The sequence below is a fragment of the Leptodactylus fuscus genome, chromosome 3 (assembly GCF_031893055.1).
Source record: "Leptodactylus fuscus isolate aLepFus1 chromosome 3, aLepFus1.hap2, whole genome shotgun sequence".
NCBI classification, from domain to species: domain Eukaryota; kingdom Metazoa; phylum Chordata; class Amphibia; order Anura; family Leptodactylidae; genus Leptodactylus; species Leptodactylus fuscus.
In genome coordinates, this window is record NC_134267.1 from 209,595,712 (window position 1) to 209,607,775 (window position 12,064).

General features: G+C 42.4%; 1 protein-coding gene across 1 annotated transcript; it reads right to left on the reverse strand.

The window, feature by feature from the left end:
- Nucleotides 1-7,190: 7,190 nt before the first annotated feature.
- Nucleotides 7,191-11,777, reverse strand: CMPK2 (cytidine/uridine monophosphate kinase 2). Its single transcript, XM_075266799.1, has 5 exons — nucleotides 11,038-11,777; nucleotides 9,586-9,697; nucleotides 9,083-9,284; nucleotides 8,765-8,998; nucleotides 7,191-7,557 (listed from the first exon to the last, which is right to left on the reverse strand). The coding sequence occupies exons 1-5, from the start codon at nucleotides 11,740-11,742 to the stop codon at nucleotides 7,425-7,427; spliced, it is 1,386 nt and encodes a 461-aa protein (XP_075122900.1). The 5' UTR covers nucleotides 11,743-11,777; the 3' UTR covers nucleotides 7,191-7,424.
- Between the last annotated feature and the right edge of the window lie 287 nt (nucleotides 11,778-12,064).

Sequence of the window (12,064 nt, forward strand, 5' to 3'; positions counted from 1 at the left end):
CAATAATTTTTTTTAGCCAGCCACAGACATCTCTAAAACACCTCCAGTGCCCCTCCACCTATTTTGGTCATTGTTAAAGTTCAATTTTGCTGAGACTTTTCTATGGATCTAATTACACCTAATTCATGTATCTAATTAAGGAAAAACTACAGCTCTCTGTTGTCATCTAGTGGTGATCTCTAGATATGCAGCAGCAGTCTTATGGGAAAGCAGATTGTATAACATGATATTACAGTGATAAACTCCTAATACGTCTTAAAGTAAAGTACCTAAAACTGGTCATACACACCAGGAACATGTGACTAGCAATAGCACGTTCTATTGTGTTCCTTAACATTGAGACTTTTAACTTTCTGATATATTAAAGGGGTTGCCCAGACAAAAATAGACAACCCTCGTAGCTTTTAAATCAACCTGGAGCAGTGAAAAAAAAACAAAAAAAATTTATACTCAGCTATCCCCAGTGCTCCGGTGTCCTCCCAGTTAGTCTACAAAGCGGGTGTCTTCCAGGGTCACGTGACCGCTGAGGCCAATCAGCGGCCTCAGTAAGAGACCCGTTGAGCAGACAACCCCTTTAACACCTATCAGGCCCCATTAATACTGAATTAAAAGAATTTTACTCTATATATCACATCCATAGAATTACTATATGTCCGGTCTTCTGCCTGGGGCCCAATCCTATAACAGTATATCTACAATGGTGTGCAAAAGTTTCAGGCATGGGAGAAATGCTGCAAAGTAATAATGCCTTCAGAATTAGTTAGTAGTTAATAGTTTATTTTTATCAATTAATGAAATGAAATGAATGAAGAAAAGTTAAACCTAAATCAACTCGGCAGGGAGGTTGTTCCCGCCATCTCGGAGAACTAAGCACAGAGCTTCTGTGGATGTAGGCTTACTCCAATCTGTCTATCTCTTCGTGTAATCCTAGACAGACTGGATAATGCTGAGATCAGGGCTCTGCGGGGGCCGTATCATCACTTCAAGGACTCCTCCTCCAAATGCAAAGGTCACACCAAATATTGATGGGATTTAGATTTCTCTTTCCTTTATTCACTTCTTTTTAATAAGCTATTACCACTTCTATTTCTGAAAGCCTTCTTACTTTGCAGCATCCCCCCCCAAAAAAAAACCACACAGAGCTGCCTAAAACTTTTGCACAGTACTGTACATTATGGCTCAGGTGCATTCTGCGGATTAGACCTTGAGTATTTACAATGAGGAGTAACCTCCATTACTTCCTCTTCTTCCCACTCAATAAGCAGTTGCTCATGTGAAGACAAAGCCTTGACCTTGTCCTGACATCTCGCTGGCAGACCTGATCACAAAGTTACCCCGACTAATCTTGTATTAAATGGAACTCTTCTTCCGACATTTCTGAGATCAGTAAAATGGAAATAATGGAAATAATGCTAAACCTTATTTACTGTGTCCTAAAACTACGTAATATTCAGTTATACAAAGGTACAATATGGTGTACGGTGTAAGGCGTGCATATAGGTTTTGCAGATAGGGCAGTAATATATATACATTGTCCTATTTGCATAGCATTAGTCTATATGCTGGAGGGCGATCGCTGCGTCTCGTCATTCTAATGCAAAAAGATGAAAGTGAATCTAATTCCTACAACAAAGGAGACATCTATGGTTTATGCTAACGCTTCAACTTATAGAGAATGGTATCCAGGTACAGACACGCTCAGAAATCGATTATTAATACAAGGAAAATGCGAGAACTTTCATATTCTAATGACATTGTACATGTAAATGTCTTCTTTACAACAGCGATGAATACATTGTGACAGTCTTATTGGGCAATGGACACTGAGGGCCTATACTGGTACAGGTGGAATAACAATGGGGTAGGGCCTAAATAGGACATACACACAGGATATGGTATACAGTCCATGGTCATGTGATATACAGTCCATGGCCATGTGATATACAGTCCATGGTCACGTGATATACGGAACATGGCATACCTCCCAACTTTTTAAGAACTGAAAGAGGGACAAAGTGTGCTAATTTAGCCCTGCCCACTTATATGCTGACTCCGCCCATTCTCATTCATTTTTCATGTGCCCTCACACAGTATAATCCTCCTACAGTCACCCCTAAATTATATGCCCCCCCTCTATCCCTCCCCCAGTTTCATGTCCCCTCCATCTCTGCCCCCAGATTCATGTTCCCACATCTCTGCCCCCAGATTCATGTCCCTCCATCTCTGCCCCCAGATTCATGTCCTCTCCATCTCTGCCCCCAGATTCATGTTCCCCCATCTCTGCCCCCAGATTCATGTCTCCCATCTCTGCTCCCAGTTTCATGTCCCCCCATCTCTTCCCCCAGATTCATGCTGTTCCCCCCCTTCATCTGCCTCCAGTTTCATGGACCCCCTTCATTATGTTCCACCTCAATGTTTAACACAAAAAAACACTTAAACTCACCTTTTCCTCGCTCCCCCGCCGCTCTCTGCAGTTTCACTCACAGAGTTGTAAGCGCGATGTGATGTCATCACATCGCGCTTACACAGCCACTAGTTGGAGCACCGCGGCAAAGCAAGGAGCTGAGCTGTGACAGCTCCTTGTTTTAGTCGCGTATGTATTCAACTCAGATCTGAGTTGAAATCGGGACATACCTCCCTCCAACCGGGACCGCGGGACAGGACACCGAAATCGTGAATGTTGGGAGGTATGACATGGTCATGTGATGTACACACAGGTGCACAGCTCATTACCTGGCAGGTGTCTGAATTTTGTGCTGTAACTGTAACGAGCTGTGCACCTTTGTGTATATCACATAACCATGGACTGTATATCACATGACCAGGGCCGGCTCCAGGTTTTTGTGGACCCTTGGGTGACAGAGCCTCAGTGGGCCCCTTTTGGAGCAATCCATGCGCAACATAGCAAAAAAAACAACCAAAATTGAGTGGTTTTTTGCTGAGGCCGACCTACTGAAGTAGAGTGTAGTATCATCCACTCCATACAAGTAGATAGAACCTGTTCAGACATCAGAAAGTAAAGAGAAATTTTAGTCAGACACCTGCCCCAGATTCCTCTTAGAATGAGGGAAGAATCTGTCGCTGATTTGAGGGCGAAATCCTCTGCAAAATCAGCACCAGATTCCACCATGTGAACATGAGCTGATTCTGTTACCAGTGCAATGAACGCTTTCATCTGTATTAATGGTAGTGCTCAATACAGAGACGGAGTGGGCCCCACAGATACATATACAAATATACAGTCCTATGAAAAAGTTTGGGCACCCCTATTAATCTTAATCATTTTTAGTTCTAAATATTTTGGTGTTTGCAGCAGCCATTTCAGTTTGATATATCTAATAACTGATGGACACAGTAATATTTCAGGATTGAAATGAGGTTTATTGTACTAACAGAAAATGCGCAATATGCATTAAACCAAAATTTGACCGGTGCAAAAATATGGGCACCTCAACAGAAAAGTGACATTAATATTTAGTAGATCCTCCTTTTGCAAAGATAACAGCCTCTAGTCGCTTCCTGTAGCTTTTAATCAGTTCCTGGATCCTGGATGAAGGTATTTTGGACCATTTCTTTCTACAAAACAATTCAAGTTCAGTTAAGTTTGATGGTCGCCGAACATGGACAGCCCGCTCTCAAATGATCTGAAAACAAAGATTGTTCAACATAGTTGTTCAGGGGAAGGATACAAAACGTTGTCTCAGAGATTTAACCTGTCAGTTTCCACTGTGAGGAACATAGTAAGGAAATGGAAGACCACAGGGACAGTTCTTGTTAAGCCCAGAAGTGGCAGGCCAAGAAAAATATCAGAAAGGCAGAGAAGAAGAATGGTGAGAACAGTCAAGGACAATCCACAGACCACCTCCAAAGAGCTGCAGCATCATCTTGCTGCAGATGGTGTCACTGTGCATCGGTCAACTATACAGCGCACTTTGCACAAATAGAAGCTGTATGGGAGAGTGATGAGAAAGAAGCCGTTTCTGCACGTATGCCACAAATAGAGTTGCCTGAGGTATGAAAAAGCACATTTGCACAAGGCAGCTTCATTTTGGAAACAAAAATTGAGTTGTTTGGTTATAAAAAAAGGCGTTATGCATGGCGTCCAAAAAGAAACAGCATTCCAAGAAAAACACATGCTACCCACTGTAAAATTTGGTGGAGGTTCCATCATGCTTTGGGGCTGTGTGGCCAATGCCGGCACCGGGAATCTTGTTAAAGTTGAGAGTCGCATGGATTCCACTCAGTATCAGCAGATTCTTGAGAATAATGTTCAAGAATCAGTGACGAAGTTGAAGTTACGCCGGGGATGGATATTTCAGCAAGACAATGATCCAAAACACCGCTCCAAATCCTCAGGCATTCATGCAGAGGAACAATTACAATGTTCTGGAATGGCCATCCCAGTCCCCAGACCTGAATATCATTGAACATCTGTGGGATGATTTGAAGCGGGCTGTCCATGCTCGGCGACCATCTAACTTAACTGAACTTGAATTGTTTTTTAAAGAGGAATGGTCCAAAATACCTTCATCCAGGATCCAGGAACTGATTAAAAGCTACAGGAAGCGACTAGAGGCTGTTATCTTTGCAAAAGGAGGATCTACTAAATATTAATGTCACTTTTCTGTTGAGGTGCCCATACTTTTGCACCGGTCAAATTTTAGTTTAATGCATATTGCACATTTTCTGTTAGTACAATAAACCTCATTTCAATCCTGAAATATTACTGTGTCCATCAGTTATTAGATATATCAAACTGAAATGGCTGTTATAAACACCAAAATATTTAGAACTAAAAATGATTAAGATTAATAGGGGTGCCCAAACTTTTTCATAGGACTGTATACACATAAAGGGTATAAGAAATATATACAGGGACTTAACTAGCAAAGACTCGGCCCAATAGCATACTTTTGACTTAGGTCCCCCCCATGGCATAGCGCCCCCTTTCATGGTCCCCACACAGTATAACGCCCCATTTAAACGCACTATAATATCCCACAGTGACCCCTTCAGACGTATAATGTCCCATAACAACCCCTACACGCGGCATAATGTTCCATAGCAGCCCCTACACGCGGCATAAAGTCCCATAGCGGCTTGAACCAAATCACTCGCCAGAGGTGTAGCTAGGGGTTCAGCACAGGGGGGCGAACATGTCCAAGTGAGCCCCCAACCTAGGGCTCTGTAGACGATTTAGGTGAATACAATTTGGTGCAGTTACATTTAGTGACTTACAGGTGATAATAATGCCACAGGTGTTTCCTAATTATAAGGTAATCAAAAGGTAAAAAAAAAAAATTGTGGGGTTCCAATACCCGGGACCCCCAGGATCAGCTGTTTGAATGAACTGTGTTCCTGTGTAATCGCCATGACCGCTTCTCTGTTTACATAGTGTCATACATCTCATAGTGGCCATGCAATGTAACTACAGCCTGGTCCTATACAGGTCTATGTGACAAGACTATAACTACATGACATGGTCACTATAAACAGATAGCATGTGATATAAACAGGCGTCATGGCCCCTTCATACAGCTGGTCAGTGAGGAGTCACTGATCTCTTATTGATGATAAAACCACAATACGTTACTGCCGCGTTTTTTCCTACACCACTTTTTTGCTGCAGCCTGCTATGTGGGACCTTAGTTTTAATAAAGCCCATGTGAAACCCTAATTAAATTAATTGCCCCCTCATAATATGCCCCTTATTCCCTCTGACGTAAATACTGCGCCCTTAATGACCCCTTATATAAATGCCCCCTCCTTATGTTCATAATATCCCAAATGACCTCTTATATAAATGACCGGGGGGGCATTATGAACGTAAGGGGGGGGGGGGGCATTATGAACGTAAGGGGGGGGGGCCTTACGTTCATAATGCACCATCCCTTGTGGTTATAATTACTCCTCCTAACAACCCCTTATACTATTAAAATACCTACAACTGCACTAGAAAAATGTAAAAAAATAAGTAATACTCCCCTACCTGAGATTCTGAGGAATGGAGCCGCTGCCTCTCTGTCCATGCGCAGGACGTCTGTGTTTCAGCACAAGCGGCACAATGCTATGACGGGTTTGCCAGGTGCTGACGCCAGCCCTGCACTTGACCATGGACATTATATAACAGCTTCCAAGCGGTATGTAATACTGCCGGTGCCAGAGGATGTGAAACAGACCTTTTTGTACATTAAGGCCATCATCCATAGGCTCATGAATATCATATGATCACTTGGGGCAAAACGGTGGCTCAGTGGTTAGCACTGCAGTCCTGCAGCACTAGAGTCCTGGGTTCAATTTCTGCCAGGAGCAACATCTGCAATGAGTTTGTATACTCTTCCTGTGTTTGTGTAGATTTCCTCCCATTCTACAAAGACATACTGATAGGAAAAAGAGAATAAAAAATGTACATTGTGATTCCTATATGGGGCTCACAATCTACATTAAAAAATAAAATCATGTGACCACTGCCAAGGTGGGGATTGGTGAGTTTAATTTAGCACAGGTTAGTCTCGTTTTGTCCTTTCTTCTGAACTGAACAGGAGCTGCCATTTTCCAAGTTCATCGTTTTCAAATATTGTATCTTTTTTTAGTGACAATTTGTTTATTTTGTTTTTGTGCTTTCTGGATCAAAAATATATAAAAAAAAAATAAATATAAAAAATATATAAAATATATGTAAATCAATATCCAAGCAGTTTCATTAAACCTGTGTTCACAGAGTACCATTATACCCATTCTTCTGTCCCATCGCAGGACCAGAAGAATGGCAAAATCTTTCCGTCTGATGAAGGACTGTAACGGGGTCCATTACTTTTTTTAGGCTAAGGCCCCATGCTGCAGAAACGCAGCTTTTTTTGTTGCAAATTTTGTTTTCCGTTTTTTTGAGCCAAAGCCAAGGAAATGTTATACAAATATTGTGAAACAAAAATGACCAAGATTAAAATACAAGTAAAAGTCTGTTAAAGACATTTTTATCCCAGTTTAAGTACAAAAATCTGGGAATTTATATATATATATATATATATATATATATATATATATATATATATATATATATATATATATATATTTTAAATCTGTAAATGGCATGTAGTGTGCAGAAAAATAATCTACAATAAAGCAGCAGTACTGAAAAATATCCACTAGAGAGCAGCAGAGTACACATTAAGAAATTATAACTCCCAAAAATCTCTTTATTACTTCACCTGTTTCTATTTTATACAAACTACACAAACTTTTCAACCTCTGGAAACACAAACTCACATATCAGCACATGCTTTATACTTGTTTGGTAGAATTGTTACTAACCCAGGTCTGATACCTTCAGGATTATGCCATAAAAATAGGGGGAAAAAAGCATAAAACAGTCAGAAAATGTCGACAATTTCTATACAATGTATATTTCAGCAAATGTTTTGTATTCACTTTTTCATTTGGATGCTACAGTGTCTCTGTATAATAGCCAGCGCCTCCTGTAAAACCTTCTCCATGGAGGGGCTGGCATCAATGATAACACAAGCAGGGTTCTCCATCCTCTTGTAGACTTCTTCCACTCTAGAGTAAGAACATTGAGAGGGCTCAGTATTCATGGGTGGCCCAACTGGCTACTTTTGACATGAAAAATTTTCCAGATTTGCTTCTGAAAATTTGGCTTAATTTAGGACTGTTGGTGTAACGGCATCTTTCTGGCTTGTTTTTGTTCCCCGTGTGGCTGCCACCATTTCCTTCCCAGTCCTCCGTCCATGTGGGCCCCTAGGGTGTGTTACTTTGGATGACTCTTGGTTTGGTGTCCACAGCTCACCCCCCTTTCTTCCATGGGTATATTAGGCACCTTTACCCGTAAGATGTTGCGTGACAACGTTTTTAGTGAATGTGTTGTGCTACTATATACTGTGATTACCTACGTCTGACCTGTGCCTGTTCCCTGACTCCATAGCTGTGCCACCTGCCCTGTCCTCTACCTGGTTATCATAGTGTCCTGACCTGGGCTCACTGTTTGACCATGATTCTTGCCTGTCTCTTCCGTGCCATTCACCAACCTCTCTCGACCCGCCACTAATCTGAGACTACTCCTAGAGGTAGCCAAGACCACATGCCCATACAGATGTTCAAATGTGAAGCCATTTAAACAATGCAATCAGGAGTAACCACAATCCAAATCAGATCTAAGTGGCAAGCGTATACCTGGCATGTATAGTTCTAATCAGTGGTGTAACTAGGAATGGTGGGGCCCTGTGGCGAACTTTTGATATGGCCTCCCCCCACCCCCCAACCGACACCGAAGACCTCGACCGACCCCTCCTCCGCACTCTATTATGTCCCTTAGTAAGCCCTGCACAGAGTATTATGTCCATTAGTGGCCCCTGCACACATTATTATAGCCCATAGTGGCCCCTGCACACAGTATTATGTCCCTTATTGGCCCCTGCACACAGTATTATGTCCCTTATTGGCCCCTGCACACATTATTATAGCCCATAGTGGCTCCTGCACACAGTATTATGCCCCATAGTGGCCCCTGCACACAGTATTATGTCCCATAGTGGTCCCTGCACACAGTATTATGCCCCATAGTGGCCCCTGCACAAAGTATTATGTCCCATAGTGGCCCCTACACACAGTATTATTCCCCCTTAGTGGCCCCTGCACACAGTATTATCCCCCATTATAGCCCATAGTGGACACCCATAAACAATTATTATACTCTGCTGCTATGGCGGTAGTTACGCCCCTGGTTCTAATAGGGACTTAGTGCACCTACTTTTGTCTGAACACGCCATTAGCTTCCAATTCCTTCTCTTCTTTCGTCTCCTGAAGTCCTCGTTTGCGGATACGGCGGATTCTCTCCTCATCACGAACAGTCAGTAGAATGACAAGGTCAGGCCTAAGAAGATCATCTGGCCATTGGTAGACTTCATGGTGATGTTCTGGCAGGTTGTGGATACCCCCGCCCATCTCTGTGGCGATAGCATAGGCAGCTGTGCTGTGCCAGAACCTAGAAAGACCATATACATATTGGATGAAAGCTTTGTCCTTTTGTAGATTGTCTTCTTAGATTTTAACATCATTTTATACAAACCTGTCCACGATAACCGGAGATGATTTTGCTGCTTTCATTATTTGCGATGCTCCTATGTAGTTGCCTACGGCGTAGTATGCTCTCTTTATTAGCGATGGCTCTGCATCAAAGGCCGTCCTCCATTGGCTAATGGAATCGGGGGGTGATTTTAGCAATGCGGCATTCAGGTGAGTCTTGAGGGATTCAGTCAGAGTGGATTTTCCTACAAGACAAAAATGAAAAGAACCTTGTATATGTATTCTTATCAAGGACTCTAATTTTCCTCTAAAATTTCATTATTAGTATTAAGGGGGTAGTTTGCGTTTGACAACCTCTTTGAGGAAGCTTTTGTATCATAAATTTCAGTGCAAAGAGCAGCAGAGAAGGATTTAGGATACGTAGGCTTCAGAAGTCTACTTTTGCCTTCATAGGAAATCAATAAAATCCCATCTATGATAATCCTAAAGTTTTACCAGGACTCACGTGCTGGTAACTGAAGATGTGGAGCCGTCAACCATCCTTACCTGTGGCATCGAGTCCCTCAATAACAATGACAGGAAAGCTTCTTCTCTCCAGTATACTGTGTTGTTCCATTGAGGCCAGAACCTTCTTAGCTTCAGGGATGACTGAGGAACACTACAGCAGAAGTAAGTGGTACAATGTCCATACATGTGGATATGACAGCAAGTAAAGGATAATGTTCCATAGTATATTCATATATTGACCTCAGCTGCTGCAGAACCGCTTTTCCTAGAGTGATGGAGAGATTCCTGTCCACTACTGAATTTTATGAAACACCCTCACCCTGTACACAAAAGTCATCCATATGCCTAGTGTATTATGAATAAGAAAAATGTCCTTGTACCATGTTAGCCAGTGGATATGATGTATTATGATGCATTGAAGTATTTGTGGTGCATATTATGGTGTTCTGCAGCAGCTGAGGTGTGTGTTATGATATGCTGCAGCATCTGTAGTGTGTATAATGATGTTCTGCAGCAGCTGAGGTGTGTATTATGCTATTGTACAATATCTGTAGTATGTACAATGATGTTCTGCAGCAGCTGAAGTGTGTATTATGATATTCTGCAGTATTTGTAGCGTGTTCAATGATGTTCTACAGCAGCGGAGGTGTGTGTTATAATATGCTGCAGCATCTGTAGTATGTACAATGATGTTCTGCAGCAGCTGAGATATGTATTATGATATGCTGCAGCATCTGTAGTATGTACAATGATGTTCTGCAGCAGCTGAGATATGTTTTATGATATTCTGAAGCATCTGTAGTGTGTACAATGATGTTCTGCAGCAGCGGAGGTGTGTGTTATGATATGCTGCAGCATCGGTAGTATGTACAATGATGTTCTGCAGCAGCTGAGATATGTATTATGATATGCTGCAGCATCTGTAGTGTGTACAGTGATGTTCTGCAGCAGCTGAGGTGTGTATTATGCTATTGTACAATATCTGTAGTATGTACAATGATGTTCTGCAGCAGCTGAAGTGTGTATTATGATATTCTGCAGTATCTGTGGCGTGTTCAATGATGTTCTACAGCAGCGGAGGTGTGTGTTATAATATGCTGCAGCATCGGTAGTACGTACAATGATGTTCTGCAGCAGCTGAGATATGTATTATGATATGCTGCAGCATCTGTAGTGTGTCCAATGATGTTCTGCAGCAGCTGAGATATGTTTTATGATATTCTGAAGCATCTGTAGTGTGTACAATGATGTTCTGCAGCAGCGGAGGTGTGTGTTATGATATGCTGCAGCATCGGTAGTATGTACAATGATGTTCTGCAGCAGCGGAGGTATGTATTGCGATACACTGCAGCATCTGTAGTGTGTATAATAATGTTCCTGCAATAATGATCTGCCTGAGACTGTCTATACAGGGAAAGATAAGCAGTGCCCACATGCTGCCGCTCATCTCTTTATAATCAGGTTCTATATCATTCTTATAAGATTTCTTACCTCTTCTAGTACACCACAGGCATCTTCCAATGAGTAGAACACAGCAGAACCCTTAATGCTTTCCACAAATGGAGAAGACAATGGTTCATCCACTCTTAGTACTCGGGACCTTGCTATCTCCTTGGCTTCTCCACTCAGCTCCCATAGACATTGCCAGATGTCCTGTCCTTCTCCTTTACTGTAGCTACAGAACTGGATATCCTGCCCGTACTCCATCAGGACATTATATAGTCTCTTCTGAGCACTGGGGTAGCAATGAGGGGGCAGGATGAAGAACCCCTTCTCTAGAGACCCATGTAGGTTCTCAGGACTGTAGGAGATCAGCCTGAAGATCTCGCTGTCTGGAAACTGTTCAGATAGTTGTTGTCCCAATGACTTCTGTTGTCGTGCAGTTTCAACCCTGGGCCCCTTAGTTAGACATACAGAAAAGGCAAGTCCTCCATGAGCCAGCATTGGCCAGTCATTAGGGGTCATACAAGGAGCCTGAGGTCCACCATGGTTGTATGATCTGAAATAGAAGGGATTAGGGGAATGTCTATTTGGTTCCACAGCAAATATCTGTGACTTCTGATCCGTGGAAGAACTGGCCATCCTTATGCTGTTTGCAAGTCCAGATCTTAAGTGGAAGTAAAGCTGTGGAACAAGTCCTTGTCTTCTCCAGCCTGGCATCAGGAAGATCTGATAGAAACCACGTAGAGATGACATGAGCCTTCATCGTATTACTAGAGGGGAGAGAAAAGAAAGCAGAAAGCTGTGACTGAGGAGAACAGAAACTCTCCTGGACTAGTTTCTGTTTCCTGACTGATGACATCACACAAGTGACTTTCGTTTTCCTGGCTCTGCTCTGTCAGCAGCTGCTTATCTGAATGCAGAATATGTCATGTGAAGAAACGGGAGAAGACGTGTACATAGTGACAAGACCCGCACAAAGCCAAACTCATTCCATTCATGTCATGTTAAACCTACGCACCTCGTACATTATACGCCCGTAACGATACATTAAAATGAACGGGATATGTTTTGAGTG

Bases quoted from the DNA above. Each gene is read 5' to 3' on its own strand.
- CMPK2 (XM_075266799.1), bottom strand. From the start codon at position 11,742: ATGTCATCTCTACGTGGTTTCTATCAGATCTTCCTGATGCCAGGCTGG. The intron at 9,698-11,037 runs GTAAGAAATCTT...CTTCTGCTGTAG, and splicing joins CCTGTGGTGTACTAGAAGAG to TGTTCCTCAGTCATCCCTGA. The intron at 7,558-8,764 runs GTAGGTGCACTA...TTCTTACTCTAG, and splicing joins AATGGCGTGTTCAGACAAAA to AGTGGAAGAAGTCTACAAGA.